The sequence below is a fragment of the Emydura macquarii genome, unplaced genomic scaffold (assembly GCF_026122565.2).
Source record: "Emydura macquarii macquarii isolate MOO-44397 ecotype Brisbane River unplaced genomic scaffold, CSIRO-AGI_Emac_v2 contig_1253, whole genome shotgun sequence".
NCBI classification, from domain to species: domain Eukaryota; kingdom Metazoa; phylum Chordata; order Testudines; family Chelidae; genus Emydura; species Emydura macquarii.
In genome coordinates this window covers 40848319-40869108 of record NW_027131390.1, presented here as the reverse complement: position 1 = coordinate 40869108, position 20790 = coordinate 40848319, and the positions used below count along the sequence as shown (strand labels likewise).

The 20790-nt window shown below is 43.4% G+C and overlaps 1 protein-coding gene across 10 annotated transcripts in view; it reads left to right on the top strand.

Annotated features, from left to right (window-relative positions):
• Positions 1–242: 242 nt before the first annotated feature.
• The window catches only part of PCBP3 (poly(rC) binding protein 3), a 49414-nt gene continuing 28866 nt past the window's right edge, over positions 243–20790 (top strand). For 5 of the 10 annotated variants that reach the window (XM_067548591.1, XM_067548589.1, XM_067548594.1 and 2 more), the window contains exons 1-8: positions 243–311; positions 3586–3609; positions 5049–5081; positions 5733–5849; positions 9427–9558; positions 10054–10182; positions 12957–13031; positions 20530–20571. In XM_067548591.1, the coding sequence (XP_067404692.1) occupies positions 243–311; positions 3586–3609; positions 5049–5081; positions 5733–5849; positions 9427–9558; positions 10054–10182; positions 12957–13031; positions 20530–20571 (621 nt within the window). Of the gene's footprint in view, positions 312–3585; positions 3610–5048; positions 5082–5732; positions 5850–9426; positions 9559–10053; positions 10192–10622; positions 10626–12956; positions 13101–20529; positions 20572–20790 lie in introns of all 10 variants that reach the window. The other 5 variants (XM_067548587.1, XM_067548586.1, XM_067548585.1 and 2 more) reach the window with 3 other exon arrangements.

Here is a 20790-nt window from a genome sequence, read left to right as displayed (position 1 = left end):
ATCACAGAGAGCAGGGCGGTGAGGGTTTAGGCCATTGTGTGCTGGCTGCTCTGATGTGCTTTAAGGATCCAGGTGTAACGGAAAGCATGAAATCAGCTGGTAGACTTCTTTGATTCATAGAACAGAGAGCAATAAACAGCTCTTCCTCTGTTTTCTTCCAGGTGATACCGTTTTAGGGCTGTCTTGTCGTCCCGTGGGGCCTCCCTGTTACCTAACACACATCTCCCGGACCTCGGTAGGAAATGGAATCAAAAGTCTCTGAAGGAGGCCTGAATGTGACCCTCACTATCCGGCTGCTCATGCATGGGAAGGTAAAGAGTGGGTGCACGTGTTCTCATCTTCACTTCAGCTCCGTTCACTGTACTAATGAAAGAACAAGTGTTTACCAAACAGAGGATGATGAAATGCTAGATCAAGCCGTTTGGCCCAGCCCTGAACCAGGGGAAGGAGAAGGCTGGGGAGGGAACTGTGACTCAGAGGGGTGCAGTTCCTGCCCTGCTCCAGCTCTGACTAGGGTACAGCTGACTTCCCCTATATTGCACAGATTCAGCTATGCCATGGCTCTGCTGAGCTTGTCATGTGAGAGCAGGCTGCAGCCTCAGACGTGCGCTCATGTGTGCTCATTCCCAGAACTGCCCACCCCCACACTGCCCTTTTCATCCATCCTGAAGGGCTGAAAGAGCAAACACAGAGCAGGGTCACTCCAGGCATTGACCCTTTCCCCATCCTCCACCACAAGCTACCACCTTCCACCATTGCTTTGGGAGTGACACAGCATTGCAGGGTGATGCTGGAAAAAGAGGGGGAGGCGTCTGGAGGCAAAGGCAGCACGGAGGGACCCGGGGAGATACCCCTCTGAGAGGGAGACAAAGCAGGAGAAAGCTGTTTGTCTGTGGTTGGCACAGGGCGAGGGGGGACAAAGGGCAGCACTTGTGTTAGTGTAGCCCTCCCACCCTGCAATCTGCAGTTACATGCCCGAGGGTGTCCCATGCCTCAGCCCACCAGCCACCTGGGGTGTTGCATGCCATGCTAACTCTCTGGGCGCTGTGCCCAGAGGTGGGTAGGCAGGGATCAGGGGACATGCCTGACCCAGTGCAGGGTGCCCTTTTGTGTGAGGGCACTGCAGGAACAAGGCCTAGCGGTGCGCCTTTGTGCAGGAGGACAACGCTGGGAGAGAGAGCGGACAGGAGCACACACCCTCTGCCCTGGGCAGCACACAGCTGTGCCAGGTGGTGAGGGGCGGCAGCGAGTCTCGAGGGGGCATGATGAGGAGATGAGGAGCAGCATGAAAAGCACCTGCTATTCTGGAAGCGGGCAGACAGCCCCCTCTGGGGCCAAATCAGCACCCTCGCCCTTGGATCGTGGCTAGCCATTGTCTTTAGCCCAGCACTGTAGAGGGTCACTTGTTCTTCTCGCTCTGTTGCTGCCTGACAGCACTGGCACGTGTGGGTCCCTGGTGTGCAGTATTTCTGTGTGAGAGCACAGGCTTAGCTAGTCCACTCCCAGACAATGCATCCGTCGTCGCCCATCACCAGGACCAGCTGTGCCTTCCCTGAGCCTGCCCTTCCTCTCTTGTCCCTTTCCAGGGGTCCTGGCCAGGTTCCTTTCCAGCATCTGCCATGCCCCAGCCATGCTGGGCTCAGCCATACTGGACTGCGCAGTGGGACACTGAGCACTTCTCTGCCAATACCCGCCTTTTCCAGCCATTTCCACAACTGCACAGACGTAACAAATGATCCCCACATGCTAGGAAGATGTGGATGGGTACAGACATGCAAGGCCACAGGCGTGGGTCGTTTGCATAGACTCCTTTCCGAAATCCCCTCCCCACGAACTCCCTGGCCTGCACTTGTGTCTCCAGCCACGCTGAGCCGTGGCCCCTCCTGCCTCATTCACTCCCATTCATCGTAGTCACCATCGTGGTAATCATGGCGTCATGGTCACAGAGGACTGTGCCACCCAGTACCATGCTGTGATGAAAAGCAGTGTCTCCGTGTCAAGGTTCTTCCTCTTCTTTTCCTTCTTTCAAAGGCCAGGAGCTCTTTGCAGAGCTTAGTTAAGGACAAGACCCGAAGGAACACTATTATACACTTGAAATTTCATATATTTAGCATCATTCCTCTGCTTTAAACTGGTGGCTCTCAACCTTTTCAGGTCGGCATCTACTTATTATTCAAAGTAAAAAATGTTTGTCATCCCCTTCCATTTAGTAAAAGAGTAAGAGCAAAATAGGTTTCAATGACAAGCCTGTGTTACTGACTTGTGAGTGTGTTTTGAGAGGTTGACCGAGAATACTTGACCTTGAAGCATAAGGTTCACGGGGAATGAGATTTTTTTTGCTTAAGATTGTAATAGAATTTTCAACGCCTTGCAAGCTCTCCCAACTCGTTGGTGTCTCATAACCTCCTAGGGCTCTCAGTCCTTCAGTTGAGAAACACGGCTCTGAAGGAAGGTCCAATTCTCCAACTGATGGCATTTGGGAAGGTGTGTGCCTCCTCCCCCATGGATCATGAGCACTTTGAGAGATCGACATTCCACTTCCTTGCTCACCGTGGGTATGGCTGTGCTAATCCGCCACAAACGCAAACCTTTTCAGAACTCACCAGGAAGTCATTAGTGTGATGCAGTCTACGTGTCATTGTAAAGCACCTGGGAACGTACAGCCAGTCGCTTTGCTTGATTGGCTGAACATGCCAGAAGACATGCATGCTCATGTGATGGAGGAGGGTCACATGCTATGGGACTAACACACAGCTGATTGAGCTGTTCTGAGAGTCATAGTTCCATGTTTTCTTTAAAAAAATGAAAATTCCTTTATTTCATATTTCTTGATTTTTGTACATGATGCCGGGAGAATGCTACTGCTCTGTTATAGGCTGACTCATGACCAGCTTGTCCAGGAGATCATGCAACCACTTGCCTTCACTTTGCAGACTTCCGGGCCCCTGTTCAGGAAAGCACTCAAATGTGCTTACCTGTGACCCTGAACAGGGATGCTCTCCTGACCTGGGGCCACAGTTCAGAACCAACACTGTATATGAGGCACCTCAGAAAGGAAACAGGGGTTATAATCTCCTCAGGGCAGAGCACCAGGTACATTTGTGAAACACTCAGGCTATGTTTATACTGACGGCGGCAAAATCGCCACTGCAAGATTGATCTTTCTGGATCGATTGAGCAGTCAGTGAGACCCGTTCAATCGATCAGGAAGTCGACTGAGTAAGTCCACCCCCTCAAGTAGCATAGTGCTGTTCCCGTCAGCTCAGCACTATGTGAACAGCACGCAGAAGGGAAGCAGAGCAGTCGATGTCAGTTACGCAAACTACTCTGCGTAGTTTGCGTAACCCCCATCGACTGCTGCCGAATCGCACGGTCAGTGTGAACCAGCCCACAGGAGCACCCCCTCTGAAATAAGGAAGTAATTCCCTTTCTGCCGTTCTGCTCCTTGTCTTTTGTGACTGTTTTAAAATTGCTCTGTGTGGTTCATAATTCATTGAGTACACCAACTTTTGTATGTCACTATGAGATTTTATTGGAGTTTCTTAAATTCGGTAATTTCTGTCTTTGTGTTTGGGTCTTTTATAGGAAGTTGGAAGCATCATTGGAAAGGTAAATATTTCTTCAAATCCGTGTTTAGAAATTCCATTATTGTAACACTTAGTTGGATATTCATTACAACCTGTATTCTTACAGTTCTTAGTTATTGCATGATATACCGCTTACAATTATCATTATGTGGATCTATTGCTCTGGTTGCATGATAGATTATGCAAGTATCTGAAGAAGAAATCAAAGAATGTTTTCCTTACAAAATGCATCTAAAACACTATCATTTTTTCTAGTCTATCAAAATTGCTGCATCACTCTGGCTACTAATATATATGTTCATTCTAGGGTGATGATAATTTTGTTCCAACTGGTACATTATAGAAAAAGATTAATCTCATCACAAGAATAGCAAAATGTCAGTAAAAACATTGGTCTTCATAACCTTGGTAGATTAGCATAACAACAAAGAAATTCCTACAATCTTATCATAGAATCATAGATTAGGGTTGGAAAGGACCTCAAGAGTCCATCTAGTCCAACCCCCTGCTCAAAGCAGGACTAATCTCAGCTAAATCATCCCAGCCAGGGCTTTGTCAAGCCGCACCTTAAAAACCTCTAAGGATGGAGATTCCACCACCTCCCTAGGTAACCCCTGCACTGCATCTTCTATAGCAGAGTACTGAGTCATAGGAAAATGGTTACACAACTGCTCCAATTACAATTACAACCTTGCTGAAAAATGGACAGAACTCCAAGAAAGATGATTATGTATAGACGTTCAAAATATGATGGCACTTACAGTAAAGGACATAGAACATCATTTGCCCTACTGGACCTTTACGAAAATTGCCATGAAAAGTGCTATGGTATTGGCCCTAAAGAACAATTCTTGTGGTAATATTATTATTGTATTTTGGAGGACAATCACTGGAGACGCTGCAGTGTTTTTACAGATTCATAGGTCGGTAGAAGAAGGGGTCATTACAGCAATGATTGGTAAGGAGGAGGACACCTGGCCCTCCACACGTGGCCCTTATTTTTCCCGTTATTTTCTTATCAACCACATATTATTTAGGTCAACTTTTCTATGGGCATGAATGTCTTTGAGCTTCTTCCATGGAGACTATTGTTTTCCTGCTAGCAGGACATTTAGAAAGGAAGAAACTCATTGTGAATTGCTATCAAAATTATTTGAATCCTATTTTATCAGTTAAGAGAGCAGATTAGATTCCAGTACTTGCAGGGATAAAATCTGTGGAGTATGAAAAGAAAATTGTTATAGTCCATTCTCAGAACACAAATACACTTCCAAACTCTAGCATGGCAAGATTGAGGTAGGAGGCGGGGGAGAGGGCGAGCTCATCTCACAGCTTTCGAAACTTTGATTTGTATTTTATAAAAACATATTAGACACTTTCAGAAGTTTCAATATAGGGATAGGTGTTTGGATGAAGCTGTTGACAATAATATAATGGTTGTGTTTCTGCCTCTTATTTCAGAAAGGAGAAACAGTGAAAAAGATGCGTGAGGAGGTGAGCTGTCCAGACATTGGAAATTATTTCTACTGAAAGCAGCACAGAGACTAATGGAAAGGCCTTGCTCATACTGCCCAATCAGTGGGACCTTCAGTGTGTAGTGGTCTAAAGCTTTGCAGATATTTAGTTTTTTCTATGAGAAAATAGGCAGTTAGTTACTTGTTCCATTTTAAAGATCATAGACTCGTTAGTCAAGAAATTTAAACAAGCTGCATGATAATAAAAGTAGGCTACATCCAGAGACCCTGTGTCAGTTTTGATTCATGCTGTACTCAGGAAAGCTCCCATTAACATCAGTGGAAATTTCAAATTGACCTGAAGCAGTAATTTACCTTATAAATTCATTGTCCAAGCACTTTGTGCCCTTTGTGTACTGACTGGTTGTCCCATCCATACAAAAGGTTTGTTTGTTTGTTAAATGAACAAACTAAGGTTCCAATCTTGTGAGCTGAGCTCTGTCAGTGTGCCCTTACGCTGGAGGGGAGTCACCGGCAGTCCACACAGATACAGGGCTCTGCCTACACTGCTCAGATTGCAGGATCGGCACTGAGGTAATGGTTGAATTTCTAGTTTGTTTTTGTAAGTCAGGAGGCCACCCGATGGGCTTTTTAAAGGGCTGAGAAGATTTTTTTTTCCTTTTCTTCCTAGAGTGGAGCAAGAATCAACATCTCAGAAGGAAACTGTCCGGAAAGAATTGTGACCATCACAGGACCCACTGACGCCATCTTCAAGGCTTTTGCCATGATTGCTTACAAATTCGAGGAGGTAAGGAAGCACACACCCTGCTTTGCAGAAGGAGAACTGATGAGCTGATTTCTGACATAAAATTCCAGTGTTGAGGCACCATCCCTCATGCTGCCAATGCCATTTAAGTCTGGCGGAAATAATTGTGGGTCAGTGCATACCATTTATCCTGCTGCCGTGCCTGCATCTCAGTGCTGTCATATTGCATGACATGGCATTGTCAGAGTGCAGTGTTACAATGCTGCGATGTAATGTCAGGAGTCAGATGTCACCTCAGTGTAATCCGGCTGGACTGGGGCTGGGGCTGGGGACACCAGGACAGTTTCTCTTGCTGTGCGGCCTCTAGCTGCTGCTGTGAGGAGCCAATGGGCTGTGATGTTGGTGGAGGTGCGTTATGAGGGTATCATGCAGGTCTTCCAGAATACTACCAGAAGGACCTGATAAGAGGGACAGGGAACTTGGAAAACAAGGGAGAAGGAAAGGTGAGACAGAGGAGGGAATGGGAGAGCTGGGGGGAACACAGGGGAGTGTGTGTAACAGGGGTGGTAGAACAGGGGCAGGAGGGAGGAAAATCAGTCAGGGATGCCAAAATCCATGGAAGAGGGGAACGAGTCCATGCACAGCCACCTCGTGCTGGGACATAAAGGATGGCCCTGCTTCCGTTTCTTGTTTTGAAGCCTGAAATCCTGGCAGCAGATTAATTTCAGCCCTGACAATGATATCAGTGCATTTCTTAGGGGAGAAGGAGGTAGCCCTTTCACAATGTGAAGGTCACTAACTGGTGTCATTCCTGTGGTCTCAGCAGAGGCCCAGAACTGCAATGGGCAGGATTAGAAACGGAAGTACTTATTCTTAGAGCTATTCCTTCTTGGCCTGGGTTGAGATGCCTGGAAGGGATAGCATGGGATAGGCCTGCCTGGGTGTTGCACCTGGCCCTGAATGGGAACAGTCCACATCTTCACTTCTCAGGACTGCACATTTCAGAATACCAGGGTATTGCCCAGCACTTTTCATCAGCAGATCTCAAAGCACTTTACAAAGGAGATCAGTGTCATTATCCCCCAATGGGGAAACTGAGGCACTGGGCAGTAAAGTAACTTGCCCAAAGTCAGCCAGTGGCAATGTCAGGGCTAGGAATCCAAGGGCAGTGCATTATCCACTAGATCACACCCTTTCACTACACTTGTGCTCAACAGATGAAAAATACAGCTGCAGAAATTCCTCTGCAAGACAGGACTTTGTGCTTTACATTGAAAGTAGATTAGTCATTAAACAGAGTTGTGAGGGTTAACAGTATAAGGAGGGGTCTCTTCTGGGGAGAGTGAGAAAAACAAAGCTTTAGCCCTTGGTAAAACTGCTGTCAGGAGCTATAGTTGGCAGGTGGTGTGTGCTGGGGGAGATACCATCATTGTATATTACATGGTGACTGTCTTTAACTTTGTCAGCGTTTTGTATCAGATTTAATTCAGTCTTCTTCCGTTGTCTTTATGCCAAGTGTAGGGATTCCCATGTAGTCTTGTAGGAATAGGGACACGTGCAGCCTCTGAATCAGTGTCCTTGTGCTTCCTGGTTAAATCTGCTTAAGACAGCCCTTCTCCTGTTGCTGGGAATAAGAAGACATCTGTAAACTTGATACAGATTGTTGGCTTAAGAGTCACTTACTCAGCAAATGAGTCTAACTAATATTTATTAAGGCAAAACACTCAGCAAGTAGAGCTCAGTCACTTACAAATGGGAAGCTCACTAGGACAATCTCATCACAATCGCCTTCAGCACCAGACAACACAGCTTTGACCTCCCTTTGTTAAACAAATTATTTGTAATGTTTTGTTATCTCTTCTCATACATATGAATTAGTCTCTCATTTCCATGTTAACTCTCCACTCTGGTCAGTACAGGTTTAGAATTAGTTCAAACTGATCTTTTCTAGCTTTTTAAACGTGTGATTACTCTGCAATTTCTTACACATGCACAGTCCAACTTATGCATACACTGTTAAATGTTATCAACACAGACTCTTAAAATCCACAGCAGGCTTCTGTCAGGCCTAAATATGCCTTGACTCCCAACACAGATGTATTAATTGTATGGCATTCAAAATCTTCTCTGCTGTTCAACTGAAAACCTTCCACACAATATTTACATCTCTAGCTAGAAAAGAGTTGAGTTTTATCCCATGGCCCTGGAGGATTTTACACTTTATTTTTATGAGACACAGAGTGAATTTGAGAAAATATGGCCTAAATACACAGAAATTAGTATATCTACATCTAACAACAAAAATGGTAGGTCGTACTTACATGATGAAAGACACTATCCTGAGAAGCAGTGACTCTGAAAAAGATTTGGGGGTATGGTGGGTAATCAGCTGAACATGAGCTCCCAGTGTGATGCTAATGGCTAAAAGGACTAATGCAATCCTGGGATGCATAAACATGGGAGGGGAAGAGAGGTTATTTTACCTCTGCACTGGCACTGGTGTGACCGCTGCTGGAATACTATTTCTATTTGTGGTGCCCACAATTCAGGAAGGATGTTGATAAACTGGGGAGGGTTCAGAGAAGAGCCATAAGAATGATTAAAGGATCGTAAAACAAGTCTTATAGTGATAGATTCAAGGAGCCCTGTCCGTTTAGTTTAACAAAGAGAAGGGCAAGGGATGACTTTATCACAGTTTATAAGTACCTACATGGGGAACAAATATTTGAAAATGGGCTCTTCAACCTAGCAGACAAAGTTATAAAATAAACCAATGACTGGAAGTTGAAGCTAGACAAATTCAGACTGAAAATATGGTGGACATTTTTAATAGTGAGAAGAATTAACTACTGGAACAATTTACTAAGGGCTGAAGTGGATGTTTCATCACCGGCAATTTAAAATATTTGAAAGACCTTCTCTAGTACAAAATGAATTATTCTGGGGCAGGTCTCTGGCCTGTGCTATACAGGAGCTCAGACAGGGTTGGAATATGAATCTGTTCCAAGGTGACTTATTTCATCACCATGCAGGTGGCTTTTCCATCTGTGTGAACACTGTACTTCCCTTAAATGGAATATTTTTTAAATTGCATGGATTTTTCACAAACTTTAAAAAGAAGTCAGAGTACATGATATCTGAGAACTACAATTCATGGGCAATCTGAGCTAAACATGCCCAAAATTTTCCGAAGAAGCTTTATGAGTGTTCCTGAAAGGGGTTAAGGTGCTGTGCAGAGCAGTGTTGGGGGTACGTATAGAGCGTTTACATGGATAATATCAATACTATCTTCTCCTCATTTTCCCAAGCACCAGATTAACCTCCCAGAAATAGAGATGCCTTAAATATTAGTCAAGAAGGTCTCACAAATGGCTCAATCAAACTGAGCAGTACTGTCTGTGGACAATTAGAGGGGTAGAGCCATACAGACACCTAAGAGATAATTATGCACTATGTAAATAGTTGACTGCCACTGCTTTTTGGTTTCTGACAGCATGATATGATCCCATGTACAGTTTTAGACAAGATTAGTTGTCTCCTTCTTTGTGTACTTTCACCAATTTGGATAGGATGCAGATGGTAGAATAATAAGCCCGTTTTTCTTTTTCCCCTTCCTAAGGACATAATCAACTCAATGAGTAACAGCACGGCTACAAGTAAACCACCAGTAACATTGAGGTTGGTCGTTCCTGCTAGCCAGTGTGGGTCACTGATTGGCAAAGGAGGCTCCAAGATTAAGGAAATCAGGGAGGTAATGCAGACCTTTTTTGTTAAACATCAGTTAAGTGCAACTTTGAAAAGCCGCATTTAAATCAAATGAGAATAAAACTGACTTTGCAGCCTTTGCAATTGGTATCCAGGTGCAGCAGCATCACAAGTGATGTCACTTTCAGCAAAATGCCTGCCACCAGAAGCTGACTCCTAAATAATAAATCGAGACTTTTGATTTCCTAAGGACCCCAACATATAATTGACATGGCACTGCATTCAGCTTCCACAGCGCTGGAGGACTGCCATGTTCATGGTGTGCATGGAGAGGCAAGAGAAGGAAGGGAGGGTGATTGTCATTTAATGTTTGCAAAGCGAGCATTTATTAACTAGGGTCTAATGCACCAAGAAATTAACATATTGAAATTGCAGCTGACTACAAAGGAAGGGGCCATTATGTGTTTTCATTCTTATAGCTGCTGTGTATTCAACTCTGCTATTCTTCCTCTCTTTCTCTCTCCCTTCCTGCTTTCTCCAGTCAACAGGTGCTCAGGTTCAAGTGGCGGGGGACATGCTGCCCAACTCCACAGAGCGGGCAGTGACCATTTCGGGGACCCCCGATGCAATTATCCAGTGTGTCAAACAGATCTGTGTGGTGATGCTGGAGGTACAGTCTGTAACAATGGGGGTAAAGTATATAGGAAAAGCTATCAACAACCAAAACCACAGAGAAACCCTGGAATAGCTATATCCATTATTGTTCCTCATCAGTTACTGGATCGTAGAAGTTTCCTGGTACCATTATTTTAAAAATCTCATCATGTGGTCTTGCCCAGCCACACAGTTAATTTATTATCTATGGTGTCTGGGGTTGAAATCTAACTTAAGTGATAAAGGAAATACAACATTTTCTATTGAGATTTGAAAGGAGGTGAAGGGGCAATCAGCAGTAGAGTCACAAGAAAGTTGCTTTAGAAATAGGAGGCCCTAGGCTCTCTCCCTTAGACTGGAGAGCTGGTGTGGAGGGACACAGAAGGCTTAGTGCTAGAAAAGCAGGGGGAGTGAGAAGGGCATAGAGAGAAATAAGATCTGTGACATGATCTGTAGCAAGTCCATGAAGCATTTGAAAAACTAGGAAGAACATTTTGAACTGGATCCTGAAATGAATGGGGCAGCAGTATTGTCTGAGGACAGGGGTGACCTGGCCACTGTATTTAGTATGTGAGAGAAGGCAGGAATCAGCATGCTGCACACACTGGAGTCTGGAGAGTTCTTAGCAAAGGAAGTTGGAAGAGAGAGGAGGTTGGGAGAAAGATTTTGGCTGAGGTGGGTTTGAAGCAGCAGTAATCACAGGCGGGGCTGCACAAGTGACGGACCGATTTGCAGCACCAGATAGCTGTTTGGAGATATGAAATCCAGTGCCCATTATGGTGGTAGAGACACATGGGAAGCCTGAGTCAGAATGGGAGATAGGAATTATTTTAATGCTTTACAATGACTTCCACTATAATTTTGACACCTTTTTGTTACTTAACCAGTGAATTTATCTTTTCCCCTGCATTGTTAATGCACTATGAGAGAAAGCAGACTTGTGAATATGTAGCCTTCAAATACTGTAGTTCATTTGGTGGATTTGATCATACAGTTTTCCTGTGTGTTAATATATATTGTGATGTTCTTAATACTTATGCTGGTCTTATATGCCATGTGTTCTGCAGATAGCAGTTGTGTGTGTAATTATAGTTATAGATAGAAACTATAATTACACGTAAATATGTATTGTATATAATATAAACAATATGTATAAAATTAGCAATGATCAACCATTTCACAATGGATACGAATCCAAACATTTTGTTCTGAAATCTTGTAGGAGAAGCTTTCATTGTTTGTCAGACAGAACTCAGCATACACATATCACAGACACTGTTAAAGCAGTAGTCATAGGCTCTTGCATTGACTTCACAACAGACAGGTCAGGCTGAGGCAGCAGATTGAGTTGGCAAATGACCTTGACTTTTGGCAGGATGAAAAGACAGTGGGGGATGAGGGTGGGGAGAACCCTCCCAATGATATATGGTTTCTTGGTGGCTCTTTGGTCACTGCTAAGAGTGAGGAGTTATGGAGGTTAACTCCTGCAGCAGACTGTTGGGGTTTGTGTGTTCATGTAGCTTGCGCAATTGCTATGTGTGCTGTCCTGTTCTGTGGATAAGGAAAGAACATGGATCTCCCGTGCTCCCAGAGAGATATCTTTCATAAGTCCAGTGACATCAGTGAAAGGGATCACAATAGATGTATGCCATTTCCTTTTTTAAAACCGGGAAATTGCTTACCACTGAATGTAATACATATAATTTCTTGTTTGCAGTTTTATAATGCAATACTTTTTTTCTAAAATATAGCGATCATTTGAGAGGCAGGGTAATTCCCAAGCCTCTGTGGGACACAGTTTGTAAACTGCCCTGTGTGTGTATTACATTAAACAGTTAATTTTTATTACCATTATTGCTACTTCTGTACCACAGAGAGCCCCACTCTACTAAAGTCCTGTACTGTCTTGTACTGATATATATTAACAAGACAGTCTCTGCCCCAAAGAGCTTGCAATGTTAGCTGTACAGTGAGGCAAACAAGAATTCGTCATAATAAAAAATGGTACCAGCAGCACTAGTGGCCTATCTGCATTAGAGGAAATTAAAAAGTATTTTTAAGTGAAGAAGGCAAAGACGTTCAATCTGTTGTACAATCTCCTTACTCTTTCTAACTTCCCTCAAGCACATTTATAGCATCACATCCAACACCTGGCATCACTGAATACTGTAACCAGCTGTTGATATGTGAAGCATAGTTTGATGAAGGTAACAAAGGCTATAGTATGAAGAAAACTTCTCCATATGTTTTCCTCCTTAGCAATCCCACTTCCATATTCAATAGCCAGCACATCGTGCTATTGCTATTTGTCTCCGGAGATGTGTGTTATTCAATGAGAGTTTGAGGGTGTTACTCCTGGGACGCTCCCTCATGCATGAAAACTTAGTAAATAATGAATGTAGATTAACAGAGAAATAAGCAGATACAGTGTGTATGGCATTGAATGTAGGAGAGTGAACTAGATTAAGGTAAGAAGGTGTATTGGCTTTAGCCTGTAGGAAAGGGGATTGCTGAGAAGCCTCACCTAATTTGATTTGAGGACATTTTTTCCCCTTCATATGACTATTTCCCTTGTATCCTCTCATTTGGAAATGATATTTGTCCGGTCACAACATTTCTGTTAAAGTTATTGAAGGAATCTCTGTAGGACAAGGACAGCCTTACAGAATTTGTGTGCATTGTGGTGTCCATGACCTCTGTTGGGTTGGTTGCTGTCTAACTCTCTTTTTACTGATGTTTCAGGAAAGATGTTCTAATGTTCTCTCTCCCTCTCCTTGTCCCTTTTCCTAGTCCCCACCGAAAGGTGCCACCATTCCCTATCGCCCAAAGCCCGCCTCCACCCCTGTCATTTTTGCAGGTGGTCAGGTAAGAGCCGACCCGCTTGCGGCCTCCACTGCCAACCTCAGCCTTTTACTGCAGCACCAGCCGCTGCCCGTTAGTGCACTCAGGTTTTCTCGCCTTCTCACTTGCATGGTTTCATCCCATTCATATTGTGCCAAAGCAGCTGGACTGAAAGCTCTTTGCAAAACTGCTGTTGGTTAATTTTCCTGAATACCTGGCTTAGTTGCTCTGTCTGTGGGAGGAGAGTAAGAAAAATTCTTCCTCCAGCCAAATTGCTAGGAATAGACGTGAATTTTACAATCTGTTTACATGCCGTCATGCATTCTAGGAAACAACTGAACGTTCCCAGCAGGCAGTCAGTGCTCTATGTTCTTCCCCACAGTTGGTGCTTGAATCTACAAAGTAAGGTGCTGGATTCTCGAGCCCTGATCCAGCAAAGAACTGTAGCACATGCATATTCAGCACATGATGAAGTGCTGTGCGGGGTTTATCTCAGAGTTCTAAGCACCTTGCAGGATCTATTCCTTTATGCTGTGAGATCAGGGGTGTGAGGAATGGTAACCCTTTTCACAGTTTTGTTTGGGATGATTACACTCGGTCAAAATACCACTTCTTCATGGGAGTGCTGGATGTAAAACATCATACTATTGCGTGTTTTTGCTGCAGCTCCAACCTTGTTGGAAAATTAGCTTTATTTTTCTCATACTCTGCTCCGTTTTGAGCAACATTTCACCCTTTGACGCACAAAAATGAAGCTGTTTTCACTGACATTTCCCCACTGTCTAGTGAAAATGAGTAGTGTTTCATTTGAAGATAGGTCAGTTAATATTTTTCCAGAGGAAAATCCAAAAGCTTTTTAATCCCTAGTATTTTCAGTTTCATTCAAAAAGTTTCACACAGCGCTAATTAAACATACTTTAGATATCAGTAGGACTGGAGTTAAGGTGCTCAGCACTTCCAAGAGAAAACTCAGCCCATTACACAACTGGCTCTTAGGTCCTTACTTACACAGATCTTTCATTACAGTTTTGCCTGAGCTGGGCCTTATATTAAAACCCACAATAGAGGGAGGTTTTGCACATTCTTTACACGGTTATCGGAAGATAGTCCTGTACCACTAATGTTTGTTACTGCATAATCATTGTTTTTAACGGAGGGACTGAAAAATAACAGGCAGTATTGCACTGGCTTCAGTGCATGTAAGTCGGGGCAAAATTTGGCCCACAATTAAGGTATTTTAATATGTTTATAAGAACCTTTTGGAAGCAAAACTCATTCTCTTTTCCTTAGTGAATAGTGCCTTCCATGGCACTCACCTACATTGGTTTGCTGGAAATTTGCATATAGTATGAATTCCGGGTTGCACACACTGATTTTTGTTTAAGATGATAAATGCCTGTTTTAAAAAAAAAAAAAATCAAGAATTACATGAATTTGAAAAACTGATATAAAAATACGAGGTAAATGTTGGCCTCCCAGGCTCCTGTGTCGCTCTGTGATTTCTCATTACTCCCAGAGTGGAAAAGTGACTCTCAGAGAGTCCCCTGTGAGCCCTACATTGACATATTTATTACACATCTTTCCTTAGGGCTGGGGCCGGCTTCAGAGAGGGCTGCTCTATCCACAGAGTTGCATCAGTTTAACTGAAGTAATTTAAAAATAAAACTATGCACCTCTGTGTGAAAACCAGAAACTGGTCTGCAGCTGCCTTATAAAACCAATTTGAATTAAACCCAAGCAACTTTGTAGAGAGATGGCTTAAATACTCAGGTGTTTTCAGGTGTGTAGGGTGCCAGTGTTGTGAAGTTTGGGGTCCAGGCTGCAAATGTTATATTGCCTGGTAATGGCACTTATTTCATCCCTCTAATCTAATTGTCTCTCTAATAAAATCTCTGGTTTATATAGGACTATTATTGTTGTATCTAAGAAGCTCATTAGAATGGGAATTCTCCCAGGCTCCAGGAATTTCCTTTCAAACCAGAATGGTAGAAAACAGAAAAATATATGACCAAAAATTCAAAAAAATATCCTTTTGGGTGCCTCAGCGATTTGGTGCCCGATTTAAAACACTCAAGCCTGATTTTCAGACAGGATGAGCATCTGCAGGTACACTAACTTTAAATGAAGTCATGGAAGTCAGGCCCCAGATGTCTCAGGTTAGATTCTCAAAAATGGATCCACTCAAATATGTGTGTCCTTGAAAAAATGGGCATTAATAGCCAGTTTATATTTTTTCGGTAGCTGAACATCTGCATGCCTTCCAAAAGACGACCCTGTTTAAAGCATTTTGTGCCCCCTCAACCATAATAGCCAGCAGAAATGCAAACAAAGATGGAACCACATGCTAAGGGCACTTTGCTGAATGCAGCTGTAGAGTCTGACTGAGTGTCTCCCCACCCTGTGAGCAGCAGTCCTGCGGAAGAGCTTTGAGTCCAGCTGTTCAGTGAACTGTATCTTCTCAAAAGGGAGAGTAAGATGGAAGGAACTTTCCCCCCTGCTGTTAAATTGTTGCTGTCTTGAGCAGAGGTTTGTTTCGAGGGAAGAAATAGGGCTGTAGAGGTCAGAAACCCTCAATTGCTGTATAAAGGAGCATCCCTGAGTCCTTTGGGTTTAATTTACTTGTAAAATCCGCTAGTCAGTTTCTCACCTCCCAAAGAGGGTGCTGGGCCAAACTCTGTAGCTGCTTTCAGTAGGAAATCATTATTTGTAAGGGCTCTGCCTCGGAAAGGGGCAAGTGCCCTGTCTTGTGACTTGAAGAGCAACTGCATGGGGGGGAAAATGCTCCCCTGCTGACTCAGAATCTCCCAGGAGTGTGGCAGGGCTGAGGAATGTCAGGCGTTCAGTGCCACGCTCCCCCATAACCTTCCCCCCCAGGCAGTCTCCGACTCACCCATGCCCAGCTACAATGCCTGTCACAGGTACTGCCCCCCCCCCAAGGCTCCCCCTACAATCGCCCCAAATGACTGAGACTCTTCCACATGCCACCCACTCCCTCAGTCTGTTCCTGACAACCCCCCAACAGCCTAAGGGTCTCCCATTCCCCCAGCAGCCCCCATCTGCCTCAGGTTCCACCAATCCTCCCCCCACCCCCAATGACTCAGTGAACCCAGCCTGCCAAACTGTGCCTCCGACTCCCTGAAATGTTCTGGTCCCCACTGGCTTTTCCAGGCTCCCTAGTCACTCCTGTCTTCCCATTTACCAGCTGCAAATGCTTCTTCCTGACCCTCCCTTCACCATCTCCTGCGTGGCGAGGAAGGGATCCTGCCTCCCTGCCAGAGCCGTCTCATGTCCCAGGATGCCCTGAGGGGAGTCAGTGACTGTCCCGGTGCCCATGGAGCCATGCAGAACTCGACAGCTCTGATCTGGGATAGAGAAAGGAGGGCAGAGCCTGTCCATAGGGACTGTGCAAAGGAAGGTATGGAGGGCCCCAAGCAAAGTGTCCCTTTGTGTCGGAGGACTGGCATGCCACATAGCAGCAGCAGGGAGAAAACTATAGGTGGATTAGGTCCATGGGGAGGTGGGAAGTTGCGTGTAGCTCAACCCAAGGTGCATTTTGACTTGTAGTAAAATTCCAGTGTTTTCAATGCATTCACAGTGATTCCCATTAAAATATTGGGTTTTTTTTTCTAGCAACTAACACCCTATGGTTTTCCATGTGCTTTGGATTGGCAACATCTGTGCCATCTCTGTTGGGAAATTTTTAAGAGCAACTACTGTATCCAATTTATTTTTTAAGGAAATTGATTTGTATCTGTCCAAGACACCCTCCTACCTGTAGCTAACTCTGTATTTAATCATAGAAAGATACAGCAGAATAGCCTCAAGAGACTGGACTGTTTATTTTGGATATTATTTAATTTTATGCTTATTGCAGCATTTTTCATTTAAACATCTATAGTTATTGAGTCCTCTCTAGAAATAAGTAAGCCTATTACTGAATACACAGTATAGCTACGATTCTTTTGGAGCTGAGTTGTAATTAGTAGCTGACAAGTGTGTATAACAATTAACTATGTTCAGAGCCTGACCATTTAAACAAAAATTAAATCAAAATATCAAATGGAAAGTTAAAGGAAAAAACTGAACAATTTAGAGAATGTCCTCAATCTGTTTTCCTTCCTATTACTATACCCTGTGTCAATACAGCCCAGGGAGCGAACGATTTGGAGGTGGGAATTTAACCCTTTAGTGATTGGACATGTATAATTCCAACAAACAATATTACCCCACCCACCTTATCTCTGTCAATGTTCTAAGAAGCAGAGAATAGAATTTTTGATGGCAAGAAAACACTGGATTGGCTTTTTCTGTCCAATTTCTCTGCCCTTGTTATTGGTCTTTGCCCCACCAAGCCGGGGATATCACTGAACCAAACAGCTTGTTGTTTGCAAACAGTGATGTAACTTTTCAAAGGTTCTGAGACTTTCTTTTTCTTTGCTGTCTTTACTCTCCCTTTACAAAGTGTTATCCATCCTTTATGCCATTTATTTGGGAATCATATGAAAAATGTTTTAATGAAGAAGATATGTTTTACAACCCAGTAAGCGCTTTAGTACTAGAACATCTACTTTATATTGTTTACAGACAATAATGCTTGTTTCCAAAGTGATAAATTGAGCATGTTAAAAGATTGTTACAAAACTTTGGTAAAAAGATAAGATACGTAGCAAACCCTGAATTATTGAGCGTGAAATTCACCACAGTGCAGAGAGCCACCCCAAGCCCCATATGCCAGTTAAATGCCACTTATGTTCTATTTTGAGGGCATAAGTGAGACATAAATGGCACACTGGACTTCTTCTGCACTGGGGTACGTTTCCCCCTAATGTAGTAACACAATGTATGAATAGATTAAAAGTGTATAAATCCTGGATATTTTATAATTGTAAACAAAATATTTCTCTCACTTTCTAAGACCTGGGAGCAGCATTTCGTGTTACCCCTACAAAACCTAACAGTGCCATCACAATCGCCTAAATCACTGAGGGGTTTAGGGTCTGCTTCTGATCTCACTTGCACCATCAATGATATAAAACACAATCAGGCCTTTCATTGTTAATTCTACACATCACAGGCTATTTTCTCACCAATTTGAATGTTTCTTTTCCTAAATAAACTCCTTCAAGATTTTTAGCTACATAGCTCAGCAAACTCTTTGTCAGGCCTGAGAAGCAAATCACACTCACTATGGTGAAAAATATACTGTTTCAGTGATTTTTGCTAGTGACCCTTTTGGACAGTGGACAATTCATCTGTGGGGCCAGGGAAGGGAAATTGCTGTCTGTTGAAGTCAGTATCAAGGACAGAGACATTTCCTTAGCTCCCTTTCACCTACACCAGCCACAGATCCTGGACAGAATTATTTTTCTTTCTCTAAATACCCAACTTTGTAGTGTTAGTGCATTTTTGGTCTGGGATTTTTGAATGCCCAGTTCCCATTAACTGTAAGGGAAATTTGGTGTCCAGATCCCTTTGTGAATCCCAGACATAATATTTTGCTGGGTAGATGAGTATGAATAAAGGGTTCAGTTCAGCCTTTCTCTGGCTAACCTTACACTGACTGATGGAAGTTTTTTCAGGAGTAAGGACCCTAAATCTGCACTGTTAGGATGTGGCTTCAAAATGATTCATGGTAGGAGTATAGGGCGGCAAGCTGGCAGATTCAGAGGCCTGGTTAATTTTGGTTTTCCAAGAATCTGCTGTATACTAAGTGATGGTGACATTTGTAGGATGTTACTTTGCACACCCCCAGTAGCAATCCATGAAGCTATACCAATTATTATGCAAGCTATTAGAAAGCTATTAGAAGTGAGGGCCCAGTCCTCAGTGCCCTTAACTTGAGGTTGCTGAGCTCCTGTGGCATCAGGCTGATGGTTAGATGTGACTCAGGCTTACAGTTGTATTGTCTGTTCAACTGGGCAACAAAAATTAAAGTTGGAATAGCAGGAAAGAATGGTTTGTAGATAAAAGAGAAAAAAATTCTGAGAAATATATTCATAAGTGTAGCCCATACTCTAAGGATAGGTCCCTGCAACCATGGTATGTTACAGCTCAGGCAGGAGTACCTTCGCTAGCTTTCCTCTAGCTAGCTCACTAAAAAGGGCGCAGTGATGTGAGCGTCAGTGGAGGCTAGTAATACGTACCCAGGGAGCAAAACAGGCTTGCACAGCTATGGTCTTACTGCTATTTTTAGCGGGCTAGCTAGATTAAAGCTAGCGCAGGTATGTCTACCCTCTGCCCCCATGACTGCAGCATACATATGTCCTAAATACCTACTGCCTGACTTGTAATGGTCTCAATTCCACAGCATGCAGAATGCCTACCCACTCCTGTGAGGAACTTCTGTGATATACGCATGGAACAGATGTGCAGTGTAACTCCTAAGAACCACATGTGACATGTTGCATGGACCTCAGGGATGAATACATTAATTTGATTTCCGCTCAGATGTTTCCATCATTGTGACTTCCTGGCCCTGCATACTTAGGTCGATGTAACTACGTCACTTGGGGGTGGAAAATCCACACTCATGTGTGATATAGTTATACTGACCTAACCCCCAGTGTAGACAGCGCTATGTCGATGGTAGGACTTCTCCCATTGACATAGCTGTCGCGTCTCAAGGAAATGGAGTACCTATGCAAATGGGAGAAGCTATCCCATCGGCATAGGTAGGTCTTCACTAAATGAAGCTGTAAGTGTAAACAAGCCCTCAGTCTCAATCGCAGTGATGCAGTAGTGCTTGCTATATATATCCTCTTCCGTAGAATCACAGTAGTATTCTGATCACCCAAAGCAGCATCCTTTCATGAACCTCATACCCTGAGAGTAATTTAATTGGATTCACAGTGGAGGGATTGGAGGTGGTCACATGACAAGAGATTTCCCAAGCTAGCCAGCTGCTGAGGTCTATTTATACAGCTTCCCAAGCGAACCTCTGTTAAAAAATCTTCAGGGAAATTTGTGCATTGGGCTGAAGAACTGTGTAGCAATTCTGCAGTGATAGCCCAGTGCTGACTGCTAAATTAGGATCCTATAATCCAAACAAGGGCACTTTGGGACTCATATGTACACTTGCTAGAAAGTGCTATTTAAAGTAATTAAAACGTAATTGTGCATTGTTAAAAGACTGCTCTAGAGCTGCATAGTGGGCAGTGACAGAAAGCATTTCTGTTGGAAAGTCAAGCTCATTGCATAATGCTAAGGTTTACAGTGCTTCAGCAGTCTGGGATGCTGAGTGCTTTATAGTGGGCATTCCAAAAACCCAGTGCTGACAAGCATTGTAACAGGGGCAGTTTTAACAGTGATGATAGGGTGTTTTATTGGAAACGGGGTGGATGCCATATCTGGCTTCATTTATACAGAAAAAATACTTTTCTAAAATCAAAAGGGGCTTCTCCCTATTCCTAGATTGGCTATTAAAGGGGCCAGGTTTCTGGATAAAAGCCACAGCTGAGGCATAGGGCTTAAATGAACACTGGATCCAAATCTAATTACATGTCCTTTTTTTTTTTTTTTGCAGGCCTATACAATTCAGGGACAATATGCAATTCCACACCCGGATGTGAGTTTACCCTCATTTTTCTTATACCCATTTTACTCTTTTATGTCACCTGCATGATGCTGTTAAATACTACTAATATTAATATTAGACAAATAATATTAATACCATATTATCAAAATAACAGACCTTGTGTTGTAGGTGTAATACCTTGAATAGCCTTTTAACCTATTAGCACTAAACTTTATTAATATTGAGGACTTGGCCTGATGTTAAATTATT